The following is a 23406-nucleotide window of genomic DNA, read 5'->3' on the forward strand; positions in this document are numbered from 1 at the left end:
TGTATGCTTCTCTTTCCATGTCAGAGAAACGATTGGGAGGACACTTAGCAGTGGCAGTTCTGAGTGTGTAGCCACCATGTTAATTGTTAATGACAGCACTGAGTGACAGTGGCACTTGGATGAAGCAGTTACCTGCATAATAATCATTGTGGTGCATGCCACTGGATTCAGTTAGCAATACATTTAGCAGTTTATCTGTTTATCACTCTACAGATCAATAAATTGTCTTTCAGCCTTGGCACTTCTACTGATATTACATATTCAGAAGCATGTATCTTTGAAGTCAATCTGTATTCTTGTCCCTACAAGGGCAAAAGAATTGATTATCTCACAGATTGCACAGATAGGAGAAAGCAAATAAAATTTTCACTGGTTTTTGAAAAGAAGGATTGGAAATCAGGTTGCTTTTTGATAAAGGACAAAACAAATAGTAAATTACATGAGAAACAGCATGAAAATGTTTCCATCATACACAATACCTTCTATTTTGGCCCTACCAATGTGGCGAAATGAAGCACTTTCCATAAGCCTTTGCCACTCATTGACCTGCTGCTCCAGAACAAATATCCTTCTTTCCCACCCCATTGCAAGCACCCTCAAACACCAAGGGAAGGACACCTTTAACATTTGCACACACAGGCAGATTCAGCCAACACTGACAGATACCTACAAAACCCAGCACAAGTATTTACTAGAGCTCACAGATCATATCAAGTTTTAACTGGAATATTAAAAATGTTTTGTGTGAGCTATGCCAATTTTCTCCTGCTTGTGGGCAGCTGGAGTGTTACATCTCAGCAAGTATTTTTCTTCAACACTTGTCCTCCTTTCAGAAGTCAACCAGCCTGTTTTTACTTAACTTTTTCTAAAATAATCTATCAATAATATTTTCAGGCTGAGAACAGACACACCTTTATTCAGTTTAAAAGTAAAGAAATTCAAGAAAGAAAGCAGCAACCAAAAAGGTGTCTGATACACAACTTTATGTGTAACTGAAACTAAGCATTAGGGTCAGCCTGGGGGCTTTTTCCATCTTAAAACCCTCTTCCAGTCCACTTCCTCTCCTCCAAGTAGACTTGGAAGGGAAACAAAGTCCTTCACCCTTTTGTTGGTGAAGATATTCTTAGTAAAGGATAACTTTTTGAGATATTCTGAAAATAACAGAAGCAAAAGGCATCTTAGAGAAGCATGCTTTATTCAGTTTTCCAACACATTTATTGTGTAAATTTGTTTAATCTCCTAACTCTTCAGCACTTATTACAGAGATAATGAAAAATAAAACCCATATGTGAATCCCAGTTCTCACTTCCAGGAGTACTTCCAAATTGCAAACAATGGAAAATTTAATTTTTAAAAAGCATGAGCACTGTAGGGCACACCAGCAGGCAGATCATTCCTAGTAAGCAAGGCAACATACAAGCCAAATAGCTTATATGTTGCCTTGCTTTACAAGTTGCTTTACTTACAAATGGAGCCAAAGTAGTCTGCATTCCTGATTGCACATTAAGCTTTTCCACACTGTCTAGCTTATAACCTTGGTTCCAGAAATTGCTGTGTTGCCAATAAAACAGTGCAGCACAAACTGCACCTTCATACATACTGCCAAGCCCACTATAGCGGCCCTGTTTCAGGCACATCGCTCACCTGAGTTGCCCTTTTGTTTAGCTGCTGATTCTGTCAGATCGACATGCAGCACATGGCAGTCACTTCACATATAGTGCAACCACAGCCTATTGCACATCCAGAGCAACGTGCTGAGCACTACCTGAGTGAAAGATCAGAGTGATTTCCAGACTACTCACTTTTAGTTCTTCTCCTCCTCTATTTGGTGCCCCTGTTCAAACATGACCAGTCAAATGTGGTATTGTAATTCAACAAGGAAAAACCTACGTGTGAGCTAGCTGTGGCTGACACTTCTGATGCCAATTAGCACCGTGTACATATGCATGTTTTTGCCATTTTATTCTTAAATAACTTCTTTCCTTGTTTGCTCTGAGTCCAGTGATGCCAACACACTGTGTAAGAGGTCAAGGTGCTGAGCAGTGCCTTAGTCCCTGGCAGACACATATGGCTCAGGTGAGCAGAGGGGAAAAAGTAGACTAGTCCATGCATTTATCCTGAGCGGATGTCCAACGTTTTTATAATTGGTGTTGCACTGCAAAAATTAAGTCCAATGTACCTTCTTGCTATTTTTTGTAATACCAATCTACCATATTTATGATTCTTAGTTCCTGCCTCTCGTGGGGCAAGATAACCACAAACTATTCTCAAAAAGTGTTTCTGGAGGAAAAAGCAAAATGCTGTAGCCTTCTACTCCTCTGTGTCCATGGATTTTGCTGAAAATCTGGGAAGGGAAGGTTGTCACACCCCAGCTCCCTGTGAACAGGGTACACATTATCATTCCTATAGAGCCAGTTCATTTGCAGCACTCTCAGGCTGGCACACCAGAGTGTGCAACCCTAGTGCACATCCTGGGCACAGGACTGAAAAGGCAGGGAAGGAATTGCTGAATATTTAATAAGTTTGTTACCAGCTGGTCCAACCCTGGCCTGCCTTTGGATAATCCCCCTGGTTCTTCGTAGGGCACTCATCCAATATGCACACCAGAGCTTGGCAGTGGTGACTTCAACCTTGGCAATCCTGAGCACTTTTTGCTTTTCTGGACCTGGTAGCTTTTTTGAAAAGTCTCTAGAAAAGGGGGAAGAATGGATTTAATTGGCACCAGAAGAACCTGGGAGGTAAGTATCCCCCTGAATCCAGACATCCAAGGAATGGAAGCAAGGCATCCCACTTAATTTTCTACAGATGTGCCTTGTGGAAAATGTCTTGATCACTTTCAGAACCTTGTGTTGGAAACATCTCCTCAGGCAGGGACCAGAAGGATGTCCTCCTGTTCCCCCTCCATAATGGGGCTGCCCTGTCTTGTTCTAACCATGGCAATTTCTGGACTGCCTGGGTAAATCTCCATCTCAGATTTAGACAAGCTTGAAAGGTCACTGTAGGATGTAAGTTTTCTTGGCTGGGTTTCATGGTCACTGGTTGCTGTGGGACCAACAGAGTTCATACAATGGTTTGAGTTGGAAGGGCTCATAAAAATCATCTAGTTCCAATCCTTCTGGACACCTTTCACTACGCCAGGTTCCTTGACGCTCCATCCAACCCAGCACTGCTATTTCCACATCACACTGAGTCCCTGAGTGCAACTTCTGGGTTCATTCTGTTTACCATCTTCCAGTGCTAACAAAGCAAGGTGCCTTTGTTTAAATAACAATAAAGATTTTTATTAAATTCTTTGACAAGAGTTAGAACATTCAATACCTTTTGTTGCATCTGCCTCTTAGAGACTCACATAAAAACTCTTTTCCTACAAGCACACAAACCACAAAAGTTCCCATGTCTTCTACTTGGCAAACTGTAACAGTGAGCTCAGATTCCCTGTGAGGAGGAGAGGTTTACATGTCAGGAAAAAGGATGGGACAGCAGTTTTAGATTGTGCCACAGGATCTGCAACTATCAGGAGCTGTCCATGTATCTCCTTAACATCTCAGCCCAAACCCATGGAAGCAAACCTGCTATTATATTCACCTAAAAGCACTAGGGAAGACTTTTTGTCCAGGTTCACAAGATGTGTTATGAGCACCACTGGGGAATATTTGCATTCAAACAAGACCTTTCTAAACAGAGAAGGGCACAAGGAATAGAGTCGGGGCAGGATAAGTGCAAGAAGAATGCCACATGGATTTGAGACTGGTATTTTTTCCAGGAGCATCCCGAGTAGGGGTGCACATGCTGTACCAAAAGTGCCTTAAGGGATCATAAGACAAATGTGAGAAGACTGTGGCAGAGATCCCTTTCTAGGGTGTTCCTCAGAAGTAGCTAAAGAGAGTGTATATGAGGCCATGATGTCCGCAAGGCTCTTCCTCTGTGGAAGAAGATGTGGCAGTTCTAACACCTTACAAAGCTCTCTGGATTTAGGGGCTCAGGGTGCCACTAATGGCTAGTGCACTCTCAAAGAGACCCTTGTCCCACTGCTGAAATCCCTAAATGTCCCACCCACACAGTCTTACCTAGACACATTTTCAGCTGCCTTGCTCACAGCCTTGTCCTAATCTTAACCATACACGGACAGAAGGCACTAAATTGTATCATCTGGGTCAGAAAAGATAACAGACAGCACTGGGTGTGACACACAGAAAATGCCACGGTTTCTCAGTGCCCATAAAAAAATACATCAAAGGAAACAGGTGATGAAATGGAACTCTGTCTGTGAAATGACTTGTGAATTACTGGCAAGTTATTTTTCCTTCCAAAACTGTATAAGCCAGAATTCCAACAAAAAAGGCAGGGATAAGACATAAGAGATATATAGTACATTTTTTCAATACTTCTGTAGAGGAAGGGGTTAAAAACTGCTGAGTCAGGAAACCTTTACTATTGCTATACCAACTTTGGTTGCATCTCCTATTACTGTTGCTTCTTCAAAATTACACACCTTTTAAATACCTTGAAAGAGACTCAAATCTGCAACACAAAGTGGGACATTCTAGAACATGTTTCTGAAATAACAGCTTATTAAAGACTGATTAATTAGAAAGTAGTAATTGTGGATGTGAGGCAGAGAGTCTTGACACTCATGATTAACTTTGGTTCTTCACCACCATTTTGAAAACTGATACTGTTGAATATTATGAGAATAATTTCTGAATGTAATTTATAACAATTTTTAAAAGGAACTATTGACCCCTCACTTATTTCTTCCCTTTAGTTTTATAGCTTACATTGTTATTTGATCCATCTTCTACAGGTTAGAACAATTTCAGGTCATTCTTTTAGAGCCGGTGTTGTTACCTTTACTGAAGGAGAGAATACAAATCAAAGGTTCTAAAAGGCTCAAACACCACTGAACAAGCACATAGATATCCATTCACTGTTTCCAAGTCAGCCCTTTAAAATTGACACAATAAAACAAAAAACACAGTACCTGCACACTGTTCTTAAAAAAATACTGTGGCTAGATCTTCATACAATACACGTGTACTTTGTTAAAAAAAAGAAATTCAAATCTCAGCATGCACCGTTTTGAGTTGCCATATGATACTTATTGAGCAAACTGCATTAACGCATGATACTTTAATTGTAATTTTCCTTCCTTCTTTCTTAACCATCCCGTCTCACTCTAACCATGCACAGATCTCACACTCACTGCAAACAAAGGACAAAGACACATTTGTAATGGTTTACAGTACTACTACAATGTATTTGTAACCTTCGAAGGTAGATATGTGTTTGGAATTATTTTAGGGTAACTCCAGACAGCAGCAAAATAAATGTCAGAGATAAGTAAAATTTTCAAAGGGGAAATGTTCTATTTTCATTCACTCATTCATTTTGCTTAAAAATAAACATCTAAGTGAGGCATGCTTAACTCAGGTTAAAGAGGCATTTGCTTGTGGGATTGGACCCATGAAGTCCACACTTACAATAAGACTTCTCTAAGCCATTTGTTTCTATTGATTGCTCTTTTATTCAATAAATTTTAAGAACAGACTTCCTCTCAAAGAGTGTTTAGTACTACACAATAAATGCAGCTTCTTGGTAGCAAAGTGTACATTTCATATGATTTTTAAGTGCATGGATTTAAACATATTGTTGAACTAAACAAATCAAGTTGATCAAGTAAAGCCATACCAACACTGGGAAGGCATGGTTAGCAAAATAACAAACCCTTGAAGTTCGCAAAATTCATCATACTTAAGTTTGTTTTCACACTTGGAGAAATTAGTCAGCTTTGTTATGTTTGAAGGATACAGAATATCCTTTCCTCAAAGCATTTATTCAGAGAAAGGATTTTTCAAAAAAAGAGAAAAAACCAAACATCTCTTTGAGGTGGTGAAAAAATGTTGTTCATTTAATATAGTAACAGACTTAAAGTTTCAATAGAATTGTTGTAACAGGACACACACATTTATTAATCCAAACCGAGGATAAAATAACCTTTAGCACCTTGCAATATATTTGCAAGATTTAAGACCTGAAACTTATTCCTCAGGAAGGTACCAGTTCTAAAAAATTGCAGAGATTTAATTTTATTCCCCAGCACAGTGGCTCCAGTGAATTTGTTGTAACTTTTCAGGATGACTCTCTGGCTGCCTTTAAAACTAGGAGGAAGATTTCCATTTCCCTTAAAAAAAAAAAAAAAAAGGAAGAAATGGAAGAAAGAGAGATTACTAAAAGACACTAAAAGCATAATTGATTATAATTTTGGAAAGAAGCTCTTAAAACCACAACACCAAAACCAAATGAAACTTCAAGATCCTAAAATGCAATAAAAAATTCATAATTTCAATATGGGTTAATATCTGCAAGGACCACTGCTGTTACCAAACCTCCTCCTTCCTAAAATGGCACTTTTTAAAGTAGGCAAAGCAAAAGAACATGCACTGACAGAAATCCATTATCAAGCCCTTGCTTCTTCTGTGGCTCACTAAAGCAGGAACAGGATTTTCATAATTTGTCCTGGCTAAAATACTAGTATTTCTGACATTCAGTCTCATCTGAGGCACCAAAATAGACAAACAACCAGCTCAAAAGCCTGCACTCAGTGAAGAAGACTGTGCCACCGGAGCCTCTCACTGCCACTAAGCTGACGCAAGCAGCTGATGTGATTCAGGGTCACAGTACCAGCTGGGTTTCGGGCACACCCCAGGCACCAGTACACCCAGATCAGGAATAATTCTTGTCCCTGATGGAACCTGGGGGAAAGCCTGATTCATGCACTGGGCTCTGGGACAAGAATGCGGGTAGTGCCCCTGGCCGCCGGGAGCGAGGAGCTTGATTCCCACTACTACTGCATCACACCACACAGCTCCACACTGGTGGTGCTGCTCTTAGGAAACTTCCCCTTCCTAGTGGTTGCTTCTCAAAATACCTTTATTTGACATATTGCTTTTGATAAAATCTTTATTGGCATCTTCCTGTACAGCAAGACAGGAAGAAAAAGTAATTACCGCTTCTTTTCCACAGCTTTATAACAAAAATTTCATGTAAGCTTCCCACACTTTCACAATTCTTACCTAAGTAATTTTCAAAAAATACTGTTGTTTTTTTTTTACTTACTTCTCAAAAAAAATACATATTTGAGGAAATGTAGAATATAATTCTACATTAAAAACAGTTTATCAGTCAGTTCATGAGGTTTTTTCAGTGTTCACCTCAATAACAAGTGATTTGTACACAAAACGTAGTAACCGTAATTAAAAAAAAAAAGGGTGTTCTGGTGCAATGACAAAATTACGTGCCTTGGTCTTGCCTAAATACAACAGAAGATCAGAACTTTCCAGGCCTGAGTATCAACCAGAGTTTTTGGGTGCACAATAAATGTAACTCTGAACACCAGTTAAGGACAGATTCTCTTCTACTTTTGGATTTATTTGGAAGGAGGAGTAGGGGGAATATGTCCCTTCTTCTCCCCACTCCCCATAGTTAGATGAGAATAATTTAAGTACCAGATACATTCATTCTTAAAGATAACAACATAATAACAGGGGTCATATTTTTCCTGAGTTCCACTAGTTTGTGAACAACTGCTGCAGGTATGTTTTATTCCAAAATGAAATTGAATAAATCTAACTTTATAACTAATGTTATCCAATAATGCAATAATTCTCTAATAGTGCTGGAAGTTTGCAAGCAGCCACAAGTCAGATCTAAAGACATGATCAACAGATCTTTTCAAGCTGACAAGCAACAGCTGCAGAAGGACAGTAAGACTCTCGAAATTACTTAGTCTTTAGTAACTAAATCTCAACAAGAAATTATGTGCTTTGCAACCATACAGCTGCCCAATAATTTTAGTATTCCATTGGAGGATAATGTGTAATGCATGCTTCTCTAAGAATAAATTTGACCAGGTCAGGAGACAACTGGATCTCTAAATTTAAACTTAAATTTGAAGAAGAAAATTGTCCTCAGGAAATGTACTGAACAGAATCATGGAATATGTTCATACATGAAGAGATAAAATTAGTGGAGCATTTCAGTTGATAGCTATGCAGTACCTTCTTTTATGGTTTAAAAAGTTATTTTTGAAAACCGTGTGAAAGAGAAAACTGCACACAATTGCAGCAACACCCTGCATTGGATTACATTTTTCAAGAGATCATTTATTTGGAGTATTACTTAGTAAAATTATTTACATAGTAAAGCTAATAAATCTTTTATTAAAACAGACAGCTTTATAAATTGTCAAGGTATTAAATAGAATGACGTCCAATGTCTCGGAAATTCTTCAGAAATATTTCAGCTTTATTCTCTCCCTGAAAGTTTTAGCCACAGCTACAGTCAAGTCACAACTTAATTCAACTCCAGAGGGAGAGATCTCTATTTACAGCTCACCACCAACCGTGTTTTGCAAATTGGGCAAACTGATACCAGTCATTTAAACACATTTAAAGAAGGTAAGTCTCAGATGCAACAAACTTTTGTATCTTCAGGACTCCTTTCATGATTTTTTGATAAAAATGGGTTGTTAAGATGATTACCACATAATTGGCGTTCAGTTCCTTCTTTTAGTATTTTAACTGATTGGTGCCTGTTTTTCTTTAAAAAAGTAAACAATTACATCTACTGAATATACTCTTCTGAACACTTGAATTTGAACTATCTGTAAGTAATCTTTTCAGAAAAAAAACCCATTGCTAAGTCAGTAAAAGAAGCACTTTGAAAACATAGCACTTCGAAATATTTTTAAAAGCACATAGAAGTCACAGAAAAAGCTTGAATATTTAAGCACCCTCTACATAAAAATATATCAAATAACACCTACATCACACGTTTGTGCCACAGTCCTAGGTTAGGTCATGGAAGAGGAATTGACTGGGATCTAAATACATGATATGGTAAAAGTAAAGATCACTTCATCTATTTATCACTTTGACTGACGAAAAAGTTTCCTATACATTTATCAGACTTTTCATAAAAAAAAAAACCACAAAAGAAAACAAACAAAAAAACAACAACAAAACCCAACCAAACAAAAGACTGCACTGCAACAGAAGAAGAGAGCAAAATTCCCGTTAAGACTCCAGCATCACCTTTCAGAGTCATGTTTCCACTAATGTGTAAAGCTGCTATGCTGACTTCTTCCATCAACGACATTATTTAAAAAAAACCAAAAAACAAAAAACACAAACACAAAAAAAACCCAAAATTGAAGCAATTATCAGACTTCCTGATGCTTCAGCCAGGAAACTAACACAAAATAGAAGCTCTAGCAGATTTATTTTATATTTTACACACTAACAACTTACTAATATAAAATGAGCTACCTCATTTTATGAGCACTTGGAATACTTGCCTAGAAGGAAAGTTGATCTTGGGGGTTTTGCATGACTTTATAGTGCAGATTTTTCAAAATGTTTGAGTATTGAGAACGCAAGTCTCTAAGTACCAAACCCCAGAAACAGATAGTCATAAATCTGCTTGCACTATATCAGGTACTAATCCCCTCCAAAACAAGAGTCCTGTGGCATTCTCTGACCTAAATGTGCCAGCAAATTCAAATATACAGAGAGTTGTTTTCAGACAATATTTGACAGAAGATGAAAAAGCAAACAGTAAATAAATAAATAAATGTGAACTTAAGCCACAATAAAAACTAGATCATTTAGTTATTAATGAAGCAAAATCCTTGTCCAGATTCAAGATCTGAACAATCCCTCATATCCAACCTGGCATTCATTAAGGGAACAAGTAATGACAGGTTCTTGCTCCTTGTATGGAGCTGTGTTGATAGTGATTGCTACTCTTTGCCCAAGTAGTATGGCAGTGATATGCATTCATTAGTAACTTTAACCAGCTCAAAACTGAAGGGGTGGAAAACCACCTCCCTCTTAAATCTTGACAGAATATTTCTGAAGATGGATTAATTAAATTTTTTCCAAATAAAAAGTCATTAGAACTGTATAGTCAGTCCAAAGCAGAGTGTAATTCAGTGACAATAAAGACGATTAAGTACATCCTCACACAGGAATGAAGCAGCACAATTTCAATGAGCGAGAATGTGAGGAAACTATCCTGAGCAGTTCATGTATTTGCTGCTTGATATTCACACCCTGAAGCACTCATGAGAAGGAAGAGAGATTACGGAATCAGCTCTCTGTGCTCATGTGGAGCAGGAAAAATGATGTAGTACTCAAAATACAGAAAGTATGCTGGGCAGGAAATGTGAAGGGGATGGTACTACGCTATTTCATACCATTTGATTCCAAGCCTTTTCACCTGCACCAAAACGTCAATTTTTCTGAATTTACCTAGAAAAACACATCTGGCTACCGATTTGCCTTTTAGAATTTGAGCGTCTTCTGCGCTAAAACAGCTTCCTTCCTTTACCATCCTTTCTTAACCCTTTCAGGTTTCTCAAGGTGAACTTTGCCGTCGGGAGGTGCGGGGGAGGGACAACACGACGAACTCTGCAAAAAAACCATCTACCTTCCGCTTGTGACCCCGTGCCAACAGCCTGGGGTAACCCTTGACCTGAGACGGAGCCGTCCTGGCAGACCCGCCTCCCACAACCCACCCAAGGACAGCTGAGGGTGTGACAGGGCAGCGCCGCAGCTCTCAAACCAAGTCTCTCTCCTCCAAAAGCGCGACTCCACGGAGTGCTAAGTTTCTTTTTGTTGTTTCTTTTTCTTTTTTTTTTTTTTTAAGGATATCCTCCCCGCGGATGAGCGGATCTTTCCACGCGCACTGCCAAGGGCCATCCTTCCCTGGCCGCACACACGGCACTGGGCGTGTAGCCGGCGCTCTATGTAACCCCCGCCGGCACGGCACGGCCCGGCCCCGCCGCAGCCGCTCCGCTCCACTCCACGCCGCCCGTCCCGGGGCGCTCCCGATCCTCTCGCCGCGGAGCGGGGATGCCTCTGGCCCCGCCGCCCGCGCCCAGCGCCGAGCCGCGGGCAGCGGCACCTTGGCGGAGCAGAAAGTGAAACTACCTGCAACCGGCGAAGCCCCATGGGAAAGACAAAGCCCGGCAGTCCCGCCGCCGCCTCTGACAGCGCCGCGACCCCGCTCGGCGGGCGGGCGGCCGGGGGCTGCTGAGTCCCGCTCGGCCGCCGCGGCCCCTCTCGGCCCCTGCGCGGCGCTCCGCGGGCTGCGGGCGTCATGGGCGAGACGGCGCCGCCACCATGACCGCAGAGCCGTCGGTGCAAATCCCTGACATCCTCCCCGCGGATCATGTTCCATGGTAAGGAGCGCGCCTCGCACCGCACCGCTCCGCTCCGAAGGCGGGAAGGGCTCCGCTCTTCGGGCGCCCCGCTCCACCTGCCCCACGGGCTGAGCTGGGCTGGGCTGAGCTCCGTCGCGCTGCTCCGCTCCGCACCCCCGGCCGCGCTGGCTCCTCACCGGCTCCGCTGTCTCCAAGCCCTCGGCCGCGCCGTCTCTGCTGCTCTGCCGGCGCGGTGCCGCCCGGTGCCTTTTAAACCCGTGGTGACGGCTGGGGAAATTCCCAGTTATGCTTTTTTTTCCGTTTTCCCCGTAGAATGAAAGTAAAAGCGCCCGGTTCCCATCACGCCTGCTGCCGGGAAGCGGAGCTCGGGAGTGGCAGAGCCAGAGGGACGGCGCAAGGCGGGGGAGCTGCGGGAAGCAGTGCCCCGCGCTGCACCCACCGCGGGCACAGCCTCCCTCTGAGCACCTGCCTCCCTTTGGGCATCTGCCACCATATGGGCATCTGCCATCCTGTGAACACCTGCCTCCCTGTGGGCACTTGCGTTCCTATGGGCATCTGCCACCCTGTGGGCACCTGGCTCTCCTTGGGCATCTGCCACCCCGCAGAACGTGCCCGGAGCAGGTGTCACGCAGTGCCGGAGGTGCCTCGCCCTCGGGCGGCTACCCCGCAGCGCCCGCCCGGCCCTGAGCATGGGTTCAGTGGGGCAGAGGGAGAACAATCGGCAGTGGCCCGCTCTCCAGGGATTGCCGGCTGCGGAGCGGGCCCGGGGGCAGAGGGTGCCGCCCGCCGAGAAGGGGATGGGTTGGAGAGGACGGGGGCTGCTGCAGAGGCCCCGCTGCGTCGTGCCGGGAACTGTGTGCAAAGGAGGGTTTTTCAAACTTAAAAATTCAAGAGGTTTTTTCCAAATATTTGGAAATACTGGAAAACTAACTTTTTCTGTCTTTTCTGGGAGACTTTGGGGCTTTCCAGATATGACTTAAGATGTTGTATTACAAGTAATACACACTCTCTTTCTTTAGAAGTGCTGGCCATATGGAGTGTTGTAAATGCCTCTTCTTTTGAAGTTACATAACTTTCAGAAAATCCCTTTTGATTCTCAAGCTAAAGCTCCTGGAACTTTTTATGACACTTGTCTAATGTTTTTTCTGGAGGACTCATTTAGGAATGTCTGAACAGATTTGATCGCTGTCCTGCAATGGCTCAAGGGACTTGACAAGTGTGAAACTCATTACCTGCTTTAATTCTATAATTTCCTCATTTTGAAAAGATTCACAATCTGTACAATACAGGGAAAGAAAAAATAAAGAAATAAAAGAGACTTTGCAGTTTTCACCTGTTGTCTCCTCTTGTTGTTGGACAAACCAAGTTTTAAGTGAAGTCAGTTAGATTGGTTTTAAATTAGAAAACTGTTGTTTTTGTCTCTTGAAGCGTGTTTGTGAAGCAGCATATCCAAGTTGCTTGTATCATCGCTACAATGGAAACAAGCATTGTAGTTCTTTTTTTGCACCGGAATCAAGACACGCAATGGGAGATTAGAAAAATGTTGTCCTGTAGTTGAGTTCTTGCATGTTTTTGGAAACATCTTTAAAAATATTAAATTTTAGTCCTTTACATTGATAATTTGCTCCATAAAGATACAGTTGGCATAGAGATTTACAAAGGTAAAGCTCCATGGAAGTCAGATGTGTCCACTTGAAGCTTGAAGATCATAATAGAGTTGCCTTATATAGTTTTTACATTTACTACATATAGTATTCATTTAAGATCCACTTAGCTCTTCAGGCTAGGTTTTTGAGACACTAATACACTTTGGTTGATCAGTATATGAAAAGGTTAAAAAATTTGGTTTTCAATCCATTGAATTTCCCATTAAAATTTGGCAGGTTGCTACAAGAAGAATTCTGTGATTTAGCTTGTACATGTAAAATTTTTCCAATCCTGTTTCTAGGACAAAGGTGTACATCACAACAAGCTCGCAAGCAGTATAACAACAAGGTTTTGGTAGTCAAGAAAAGTGGTATACATTTTGCTTTGAAGCACATGCTGTGTATGGTTGTAGTTGGCTGGGGCTGTATTTTAATGGCTTGTGAGTGCGTGGTGTGTCTTGTGGTTCATGCATTACAGAGGTTAGGTAGGTCAGTAAAAGTCATGATTGAGTTTCATTGCTTTCTTCTAGTTGTTCAAGATTTCTCTCTGAGGCTGTGCTTTGCTAGTGATGCCCAAGTCCAGAGGTGCTCAACTCTTGAATGCAGGACTGGCTGTACCCAACAGCCCATCCTCAACAGAGAGGAAGGAAAGTAGCAGCTATAGTCAGGGCATCCCTTCTTCCTTTCCTGGCTGCTACCCCACAGTTACTCTGTACACAGTTGTTCTTCTTGCTCAATAGCAGAGATAGGCAGAAACAGCTAATACAAGTCCAGGAACTTGCGTTGATCTCTGCTAGTCCTCCCACATAAATTTCTAGGGGTTTTTTGTTTGGTTGGTTGGTTCGGAGTTTTTTCCCAAAACTTCCCATTTAAGCATCATCTTAGCCAGTCTAGCTGTAGACCAGAGTCCAATCATGAGCTTCCAAATGTACTCTGTCCTTCATTCCCAGTACCAGGTCAGTCACCTACCTGCAGCCTCCTGTTTCCCTATCAGTCCTTTCAGGGTCTTTTGATGTTTTGGTCTTTTCTCTTTGCCTGTCCTCACAGAATGCATATTTTCCTGGATATCACACAAGGACAGAAGACTAGGGGGCTGAACAAAGCAAGACAGTACATGAAAGGGAGAAAGAAAGAGAGGGCCAATGATATTTGCTCCGAAAGGCTAAAAAAATTTTGAAGAGAAGGTTGTGCTGCCACTTTATCTCATGTTATGGCCAGTAGTATGGATTTGTAAATTTGGTCAACCTGAAAATGCTTTTAAACACACCTTTGATGTAAAGGCATGTTCATGGGGATTTGTAGAATTTATCAAATGAAAAATGGACAATCAGGATGAGATTTCAGCTGCAAGTTAAGACACTTGGATTTCTAAACTTATCTGGTTAAGACACCTACTTACCTACATATGTCTGAGGTGGTTATGGGCCAATTATGGTTATTGGAGAGACTTTGTCAATGCTTGCAGTGAAGCTTGGAGGGGAATTCAGCCCAAGCATCACCAAGTAGCTGGTCAGCTCAATAGTTGTATGCTCTTACCCACGCTGGCTAAATCATCTTTAAGTAAGAGCGAGTTTGGACACCCAAACAAGTATCTTAATCTGGAACTGAATCCTCTCAAGCAAGGCACAAGTAATTTGTTTGTACAAAGATCCCTTTTAAACTATTTCAATGGATTACAGAATGTATTTGTAAATACAACATGACACCGTGTGGCATTTATTGTATATTTAACTGTTCTTCTTGTAATCCAGCCTTTTTTAGATCTACCCTTCCAGTTCTGCCACTGCTCCTTGTTCTGTCTCCAGTGAACTCATCTATTTGTGCAATGGAAAATAAAACAACTGAAATCCGTGTGAAGTATGAGAATATACTAAGTCATGACATCAGTGAGCTGGTAGGTAATAGATCTTGGGCTTTCAAAAAAATGTGAATTATTTTTAGATGATAGCAAATAATAATAAAAGCTCTAACCTTAACACACAATAAAAGACCAGTTTAAAATTAAACATTACCCTGGAATAGTGTCTTTATTTGAGGGGGTGTGACAATTTAGTCTCTTTAAAATCTCTGAAATCTGTGGATGCTGCCTATTTGCATGTACAAATACTGTAATACGGGTATTTGTGCCTGTGCATTATGTAGTTAGACACATATCATTTGGCCATAAATAGTATATTGCATTAAAAGGTACTCTTTTCTAAAGTAATTACATGACTATTTCTGTTTGTATGTTTTTATCAAGAGAAGAAAACATTACACAACCTGTAATTTGTTCTACTAATTGTAGACTTCTTGACTGAACTTTTATATTGTCCCTTGAACACAAATGCATAGAGGCATGAAATTCATATGACAAACTTTTCAAGATAGCAGCAGAGAAGAACATAATATTCTCAGCTGTAAATCTCCTCCATTATGGCTTTATCTGCCAGGTTTATTATAGATTGACAAAATAGTATCATAACAATTTACTAATTCATGCCCAAAACCTACCTTCCAACTATTCCTCAACAATTATTAACAATTAAATTCACCTGTCAAGAACACTTTCATTGGCGGAAACACTTACCATAGTTGGATTAGCAGAGGCATTTCCACAAAAATGAACTTTTTTCTGGCAGGTTTTCACTCACTGAGAATTCACTATTCTGTTGCAGTCTTAAATTAAGGTCTGTTTGCTTGAAATGCAATATTGTTTACACTGCTTTTCCAAAGGTGAAATGAGAAGCTATAATATTTTTTCACACTTACAGTCCACCACCATTTTTCAGACCATTATGCCAGTGGTTTCCATCCTTCCTCTACCAAGACGCATTAGCCCTCATCTAGACACAAAATAACTTTAAGGTCAGGGCATGATCATTTTACATTCTGATCATGTTGTGTTTGTTGAGATTATGAAGAGAGAAAGTTACTTCTCTGTAGATAAGTTGACCTTACGCTGATCAAGGCACCAAAGTTGAAGAAAATATTCATGGCCTTATTAGAGTAGACAACTGTTCCCTTCAGGTTGTTTTATTTCTGACAAAGATAAGTATCTCCTACAGAACAAAAATAAACCCTATTGGTGAGTTATAAGACAGCTGACCTATCAGAGAAAATAATGTGACAGAAATAAGAACCTCTGGGAGGCAGATCTTGCTGTCTTCCTGTGGTGGAGAGCCATGAGGTGCATCCCAGCTCTGATCAAGCTGCAGGGTAAGGGAGACTGGGGGACAGTCCTGGGCTGGAGGTGGCAGTGCTTTGCCACTGCCCTGTTGTAGGATGGAGCTTGATGCAGCTGGTACTCCATGATGCCATCAAGCATTTGAATGGAGCAATGCCATTCTTCTAGATACATTCTGAAAGCATGTATCTTTTTTTTTATCTGCAATAAATATTATATAGGGGTTTTTTAAAAAAATTGATGTTTTTAGGAGACTGTAGGAAAACCAAAAATTATCCAAATAAGTAAGTTAATGACTAAATGTTCGTGAAACTAATGGAAATGTACTGAACTCTGAACACTGAAGTTTTTACTTCTTAGAATAGGCACATACAAGAAACTACTGTGCAAGTTTCTTAATTTTTCTGTCTTTATTTTTCCCAGTTTAAGAGAGATTGATTTGTCTTCTGTGTAAAATCTGTGCTGTGTGGGTGATAGCCACTGCCCAGTAGGCACTTCCTGCAATTGCAGAGCCAAAGTCAATAGCTTTCCATCCCTCATCCTGATGTTTCAAGCAGTTATGGGCATGACTAATGGGTTATATAGTAGATCTCTGTAAGGTAATTATTTTTCACTAATGCATTTTCTGAGGACAGGATTTCCCTTAGGTTGGTTTAGTCACAGTCAGTAAACTGCCTTCTGAAGTAGTCACTGCATATTATACTAAAGGTGATCTGAGGAAGCCAGTGAGAATGGGTAAATCACACAGCAGCTGGCAAATGAAGCTGTAGATACATAGGTTCCAGTATGATTACTTACTTGGTTATTTATTTATTTATTTATTTACTTGTGCAATTAATTTCGGTGTTGTGTGACTGCAGCAAAACTTTATTCTGTTGTGGTGCAAGCAAAGATGTGCATTAGCTTCCAGATGTTGTTGGTTTGGCTTTTTTTGTTTGGTTTTGTTGGGGTTTTTGTCAGTGAATATTTGACTTTGTAGAAAGTCTTGGTTTGGAAAATACTTCCTGGATGAAGTTCTATTCATCTTAGGTGAACTCCCAAAATATAGGGAATGTTGCATGAAAATCTACAGAACAATATTAATAATTAAGTTGTCTTGTGTTCATTCATGTGCCTAAGTGAGGAGATCCAACACAATATTGTCATGAACTGCCTTTTTTAAAGCATTTTTGGTTGCACTGGGTTATCTGGAGATACAGGCTGAAGAAGAAAAAGCTTTTGTTGAGTTGGGTTCCATTTTCATCTTGATGACAAGTGTGAAGGGAAAAGAAAAAATCCAACAGAGATTAAACCATTGATAAAGATTTATAGTCAGGCAAAGGAGCAACTGATACTGCTTAGGCCATATTCTGTTAGTACATATGCAAAGTGGGTGCTGCAAGCTGTTTAGATCCTGGGTCATGTATTTGTTGAGAAAAACATTGACTAACATTGTGTTCAATGTATTCAATGTTAAAATTCAAATGTAAGATTTAAACATTGCTGTATGTTTTAAAATTGCCAAAGAACAAAGTAATTTGATAGAATACGAAGATTTAAATTGAACAGATTTGTGTCCAGTTCTAGGCTTTCCCATGAGAGAGAAATACAGAACCTCTGGAGAGAGTCCAGCAAAGGGCCATGAACATGATGGATGGACTGGAGCATCTGTGTAATCGAGAAAGGCTGAGACAGCTGGGACTGCTCAGCCTGGAGAAAAGAAGGATCAGGGAGATCTCAATGTGTATAACTACTTGAAGAGACAGCGCAAAGAATACAGAGCTAGTCTCATTTCAGTGGTGCCCAGTGACAGGACAAGGGGCAGTGGGCAAAAACAGAAACACAGAAGGTTCCCTCTGAACATCAGGAAATACTTTTTTTGTTGTGAGGGCAGCTGAATACTGGCACAGGTTTCCAAGGTAGTCCACGTCCTTGGAGATATACCAACCCCATCTGGATGTGGTCCCAGGCAACTGGCTCTAGGGACCCTGCCTGAGTAGAGGCATAGGACCAGATGAGCTCCTGAGTTCCCTTCCAGCCTTGACCATTTTGTGATTCTGTGTGATTATGTGAATACCTTTAGATAGTGTAGCTGGGCTGCAGTTTAATTTTCCTGCTTGCCAGGGAGGAGCTCAGAATTGTACACTAACACTGCTATGCTGACTGAGGAGATGCTACGGAACAATTTACCACTGACATCACTGGCTGTTAGGCAGAAAATTTTCTCACTTGATTAAAAGTACTTCCATATCTAAACATATATGATATTTTACAGGTAAATATATCTGCAGAGAATCGTGATAGGTGCTGCAAGAATAAAAAACGGGAAAATATCAAAGTGTTTTTCTGCAATGACACTCAGGTAAAATTTAACTTCTCAGAATTTAGAGAATACAAAATCAAATTAATTCTTTGTACAGTCCAGTCACTGAATAATATATTGTTATAGAGAATAATATATTTTAATAGTGAAATCATAATATTCAGGGTTGTGGGGTTTTTTTAATCTGTAATCACACAATTTGTCAAGAAAACTGGCATTTTAAAAATTAAAATATTAAGCAATTCCATATCCAAAGAGTCTTCTGTATTTTATCAAAAATAGTAGAAAAAACTTTATTTTGCCAATAGAATTAAGCATTAAAATTTCCAAACCTCTGTTTTTATTTTTTCTACAGAAAATTATATTAGTTAAGCTTTTCACTTCAGATCTGAAAGCTTTAAAATAATGGTTTGGGCAGATGTCAAATAGCAGAAAGCACAATTGTCAGCTGTTACTGCAGATTTTATCATGACTTGGTAGAAGGACTGACTCAAAAAATCATTTGCTGTTTCCTAACTGCATCAATTGATTACATTATGGCTGTGATTTCTCTCTAACATCCTTGTACTATTACTATTACTACTACAAATTGCTACTTTAAATATTTTGAAGAGATGGCAGGTATGCCAGAGTAGTTATGTGTTTTATTGGAAAAGATTGGCACTATGAAAGCAAAAGAAACTAATGGTAATTGATGAGGGTTTTTTTTTTAAAGACAAACCAACATTGCAAAGAATTAATGGTACACAGACTTTTCAGGACATATTTTTCTTGCTGTCTTTACAGGAATTAGAATCACTACAGAGCATGGCATGCAATATGCTCAGATTCTTTCATAAGCAAAAAATCAGCAAAGCCTTTAGATGGAAAGCAGCATTCGTCTCATGTGGGACCTTACAGGTTCTACAGTGCAAATGTGAAGGACATAAAAAAGAAAAGGTGAGTGGTACTGATGTTCTACTGTTTAACTTTTTGACTTATTGCTTAGAGCTATTCAACACAGACTATCACATCTACCTTTCAAAGGTACAACTAGCATACACATGTTATATGCAAGGGGAAGTCTATAGTCAAGATATTTTCTCTGGTTCACTACTGAAATACCTGAGTTAAGTCTCCAGTAAAAGACAAAGACACACTTGGGCAAATAAGGTGTTTAAACTTCTCCAACGTATAAAATCATAAATGTTGCTTCTCATTGTGGTTCTGCCCTAAGAGTAATGTTAAACTGGTTTGCTTCAACATTCAATTAGGGAGAGTTTCTCTCTTTTCCATAAGCACTTGGTCTCTGTTTTAACCACAATATCTCAAATTTGACAAGAACAGTTAGGTACGAAAATAATTGGGTTTTTAGCCATTGGCAGAATCTGCTTTTTAATGTGTCACTCAAATGTAGCATGATGATCTACAGGCTACTGTAGCAAAGGAAGTGTATTCTTTTAAGTGTGTCACAAAAGCATTAACCAACACCAAAGGACAGTCCACATAGTCACCAAAGGATGTAAATCTTAAATAGCTGGATTGAAGGATGCATTTAACTCATTCTTTTATCGTTTGAAATGCAGAGACCCTTATAATCTGGGTCCATATTTTCAAAGTAATGTTGGTATCTATAATTGGCATAAGTCACCTGTGCTGAATCCAGGGTTTGCCTTACTTTAAAAGGTATCCCAGTCAAAGTCCTTGAAGTCAGAGTGTCACCCTCGCAACTCCTGCCTAACCTCATGGACGCTTGTTTTTATTTAAAGACCAATCAAAGTAATTTAGTAAAAAATTATGAATAGCCATGGAATACAAACAACAGTAATATTTTTCTGGTTGAGATCCTGAACGCTAGGCCACAGCACCAGCCCCTGGAAAAAGTTTGTCGTGTTCCACCAGTCTCAACACATGCTGCCAAAGTTTGGCTCACAATTTAATTGACTTTATGTTCCCAGTTCTTCATGTAACAGAGGATAAAATTAAAACCACTGATAGAGGACATACATGATCTCACCTGGACACACTGGTTTCAGCTATCCTTATTTGCTGTGTGGTATAGCCATGTTCTCCCAGTCCCATGGGCAGTGGCAGCAGGGATGTGTTCAGAGGGAGAACATCAGGCTGTGTATGGCCACAGCTTGCTTTGTGAGCAGCACAGCTTTCTGGCTTACCATATAGGGTACCTGCATTATTTAGAGATGTAATGGTATGGGTTTGATTTAAAAGATGTCTGTAGGAATAGAATAAGCAGTCCTCAACTAGCAATACAATCTATTCTTTTTCAGATTTGCCCACATGTAAAAGTATTTGGTAAAGAAGATACACAGACAGGTGAACAGTCCAGAAAGAAATGTAACCAAGAAATTTGTGAACTAAAAGAAAATATATCTAGCCTTAGATCCTGCTGGAATAAATTTGAAAAAATAATTTCCAGGTGATTCCAGGTGGATCCGCTCTTTTCTTTTGAAGTGGCATTACTTGGTATCTTTGCATTTTATATGCATTCTTCAAGTAACCTTGCTCGCTTATATAAACACTTTATGCCAGAAGTCTGATGGAAAGCTACTGCACCTTGTTCCTGGAGGTGGAATAAACAGAAACAGCTGAACCAAGCTGCTGAAGTCCAAAAAGTGGAAATAAAAGGTGAGCAGGTGAAACAAAATCTCTGCAGAAGGCTGTGTCCCACCTTTGTGCTCTGGAAACTACATTGAATATTCAGATTTTTTCAAGTAACTTTATAATACCATCATATGAAAGCAATCTACTTATATGTCTACTGCAATTTATAAAACCACCTTAGAAACTGCAGGTGAAGAAAACGGAATGGAAAAGTAGATGGTTTCTTTATATCCATGTACAATGCATCAAGATCTGAAAATAACAATCTATCAAAGCAGCAGCTAATCTTAGGTATGTTCTGCTGACATAGAAGTGTTTTCAGTGTAGGTCAAATGGGTCTGCTTACTGATTTGGATTTGGAAAAACAGGGAAGAAGATTTTTTGATAAACTCAGAAAGGGTATGGATTTTTGAGAGATGTAGCATGCTTCTGCTGGCTGAAGTAGAGGCAAGACAGTGAGTCCTATGGAAGGCAAAAAGGAGAGGCCTTTTTTGTAAGTTTGCCCACTCAACTAGCAGCATGAGCCATGTGTATTTGATTAACCCAGAGTTAGCTGCAGGAGGAGCTAGGATTTCTTAGCTTTGGATTGTGATTTCTTATATGCAATTTTATATAAGGTGTTTTAAGGTGTTAGACAAACGTGACTTAAAATGTGTGAATATTGTCAGAGAATAATATATTGACATTTAACTAATAAAGTGTTCATATTTAATTTTGGATAAATATAAGTATTTTTATAGTTGTTTATAACTCTTTTGCAGTTTCTTACTTTGATATTATAACTCCTTTAGTAATAAAATATTTGTCTTCTACGGAATTGGGCTGTTCAATTTTTGACTGTCCCTACTCCTTTTTTAGCATTTTCTCACAGCTAGTCATGAAAAGTACAGCTGGTAATGGAACCTCCAGATGTTGGCTACTTCCCCTTTTAAAACACCTGTTCTTAGCTGCTTGTAGTCTGGCCAGCTTAGGCAAACATTTCCATACCAGCCACCTATCTTGGACTAAATACTTGGGAAAAGTTGTTTCCTGGTTCAGAGTAAACCAATATATATTATCTGTGCAAAAGAATCTTTTTGTAGAACTGCTCTGAAAAAATTTTGGTATTCACAACAAACACCTGAAAAAACAGTGGGATATACTTCAAACTGTTCAGTTGACCGGAAACAGCACTAGCTTTACATATTTGACTGGAATGATTGCTGTACTGAATCCATGAGGGAAGAGGTTAAGCACAACACAAACATGTCATGCTCCCCTGCAATACACCCCTGTACTGGGTCTGACTGAGATGGAGTTCATTGTCTCACAGTAGCCCTCACAGTGCTGTGTTTTGCTTTGGTAGCTAGAAGGGTGTTGGTAACACACCAGTGTTTTGGTTACTGCTGAGCAGAGCTGGCACAGCATCAGCACTGTCTCTCAACATTCCTTCCCCGCCCTTCAAGGGTGTGGAGGTGGGCAAGATCCTGGGAGGGGACACATCAGGCCAGCTGCCCCAAATTAGCCAAAGGGCTATTCTATACCATATGGCATCAGCTCAGATATAAAAGCTAAGGGAAGGAAGAGCAAGAAGGTGCATTCATTATTTATGAGGTTTGCCTTCTGGAGAAACCGCTATGAGTTCTGAAGCCCTGCTTCCTGGGAAGTGGCCAAACATCATTTGCCTGTGCACGTGCAAACTTTTGTTTTAGTAAATTGCTTTATCTCATCTTATTTTCTCTTCCCTGTCTGGCTGGTAAGGGGAGTAATAAAACGGCTTGGTGGGCACCTGGGGTTTAGCCAAGGTCAACTCACCGAAACCCATCCTCCATCTGTTTATGGTGACAATGAGGCAGGAGAGATGACTTCGTCAAACTGTGATTGAGACTTTCATATTCTATTTAGCTCTTCATATAAGAGATTGCAACTTTAACTGCAAACACTTGAAAAAAAATCAACCCCAATCCGTAAATCTTTTGTGCAACAGGGAAGGGAAATACTTCCCAGTATCATACTGGAGATAAGTGAATGTAACCCCTATTGTAAGGGCTTCTCTGGAAATCCCTTATTCTGAGACAACCCAGGAGACTGAGGATTCAATTGGTATCTGAGACTGAAGAACAGCTGGGAATTTTTTTTCATACTTAGGAACAGTTGAAAGCCAAGATTTGTTTCCTAATAACCACTTGGCAGGAAAACAGCAATGTGAATCAAAACAAAACCACACAGATGCAGCATTAGCTACTAAAAAATCAAAACTTAAGTTAGCTTAAATGACTTAAGCAGCAGCCCACAGCTCAAAATCTTGAGGCAAATAAAGCAGTTCCAGGACTATTGTGAGGGAAAGACTAAGGGTAGATCCAGAGCAGAAATTTAAACTGATTATGGAATTGCGGATTTTTGTCATTACTTCTCTTAATAAATATCATGCCTGTCTGATTTGTGTTGCCAAATTTCTTGAGTCACCACTTACATGCCAACACTAATT

The 23406-nt window shown here is 40.1% G+C and overlaps 1 protein-coding gene and 1 long non-coding RNA gene across 2 annotated transcripts in view; one reads left to right on the forward strand and one right to left on the reverse strand.

The window, feature by feature from the left end:
• The window catches only part of LOC139671461 (uncharacterized), a 62651-nt gene extending 50972 nt beyond the window's left edge, over positions 1–11679 (reverse strand). The window contains exon 1 of the long non-coding RNA XR_011697727.1: positions 11401–11679. This is a non-coding gene — a long non-coding RNA (uncharacterized lncRNA). The remainder of the gene's footprint in view (positions 1–11400) is intronic.
• IL7 (interleukin 7) lies at positions 10634–23306 on the forward strand. The gene is made up of 5 exons (XM_071554303.1): positions 10634–11242; positions 14622–14764; positions 18291–18377; positions 19125–19277; positions 20606–23306. Exons 1-5 carry the CDS (start codon positions 11233–11235, stop codon positions 20756–20758), a joined length of 546 nt encoding a protein of 181 aa, XP_071410404.1. The 5' UTR covers positions 10634–11232; the 3' UTR covers positions 20759–23306.
• Positions 23307–23406: the final 100 nt, after the last annotated feature.

The sequence above is a fragment of the Pithys albifrons genome, chromosome 4 (genome assembly GCF_047495875.1).
Source record: "Pithys albifrons albifrons isolate INPA30051 chromosome 4, PitAlb_v1, whole genome shotgun sequence".
NCBI classification, from domain to species: Eukaryota; Metazoa; Chordata; class Aves; order Passeriformes; family Thamnophilidae; genus Pithys; species Pithys albifrons.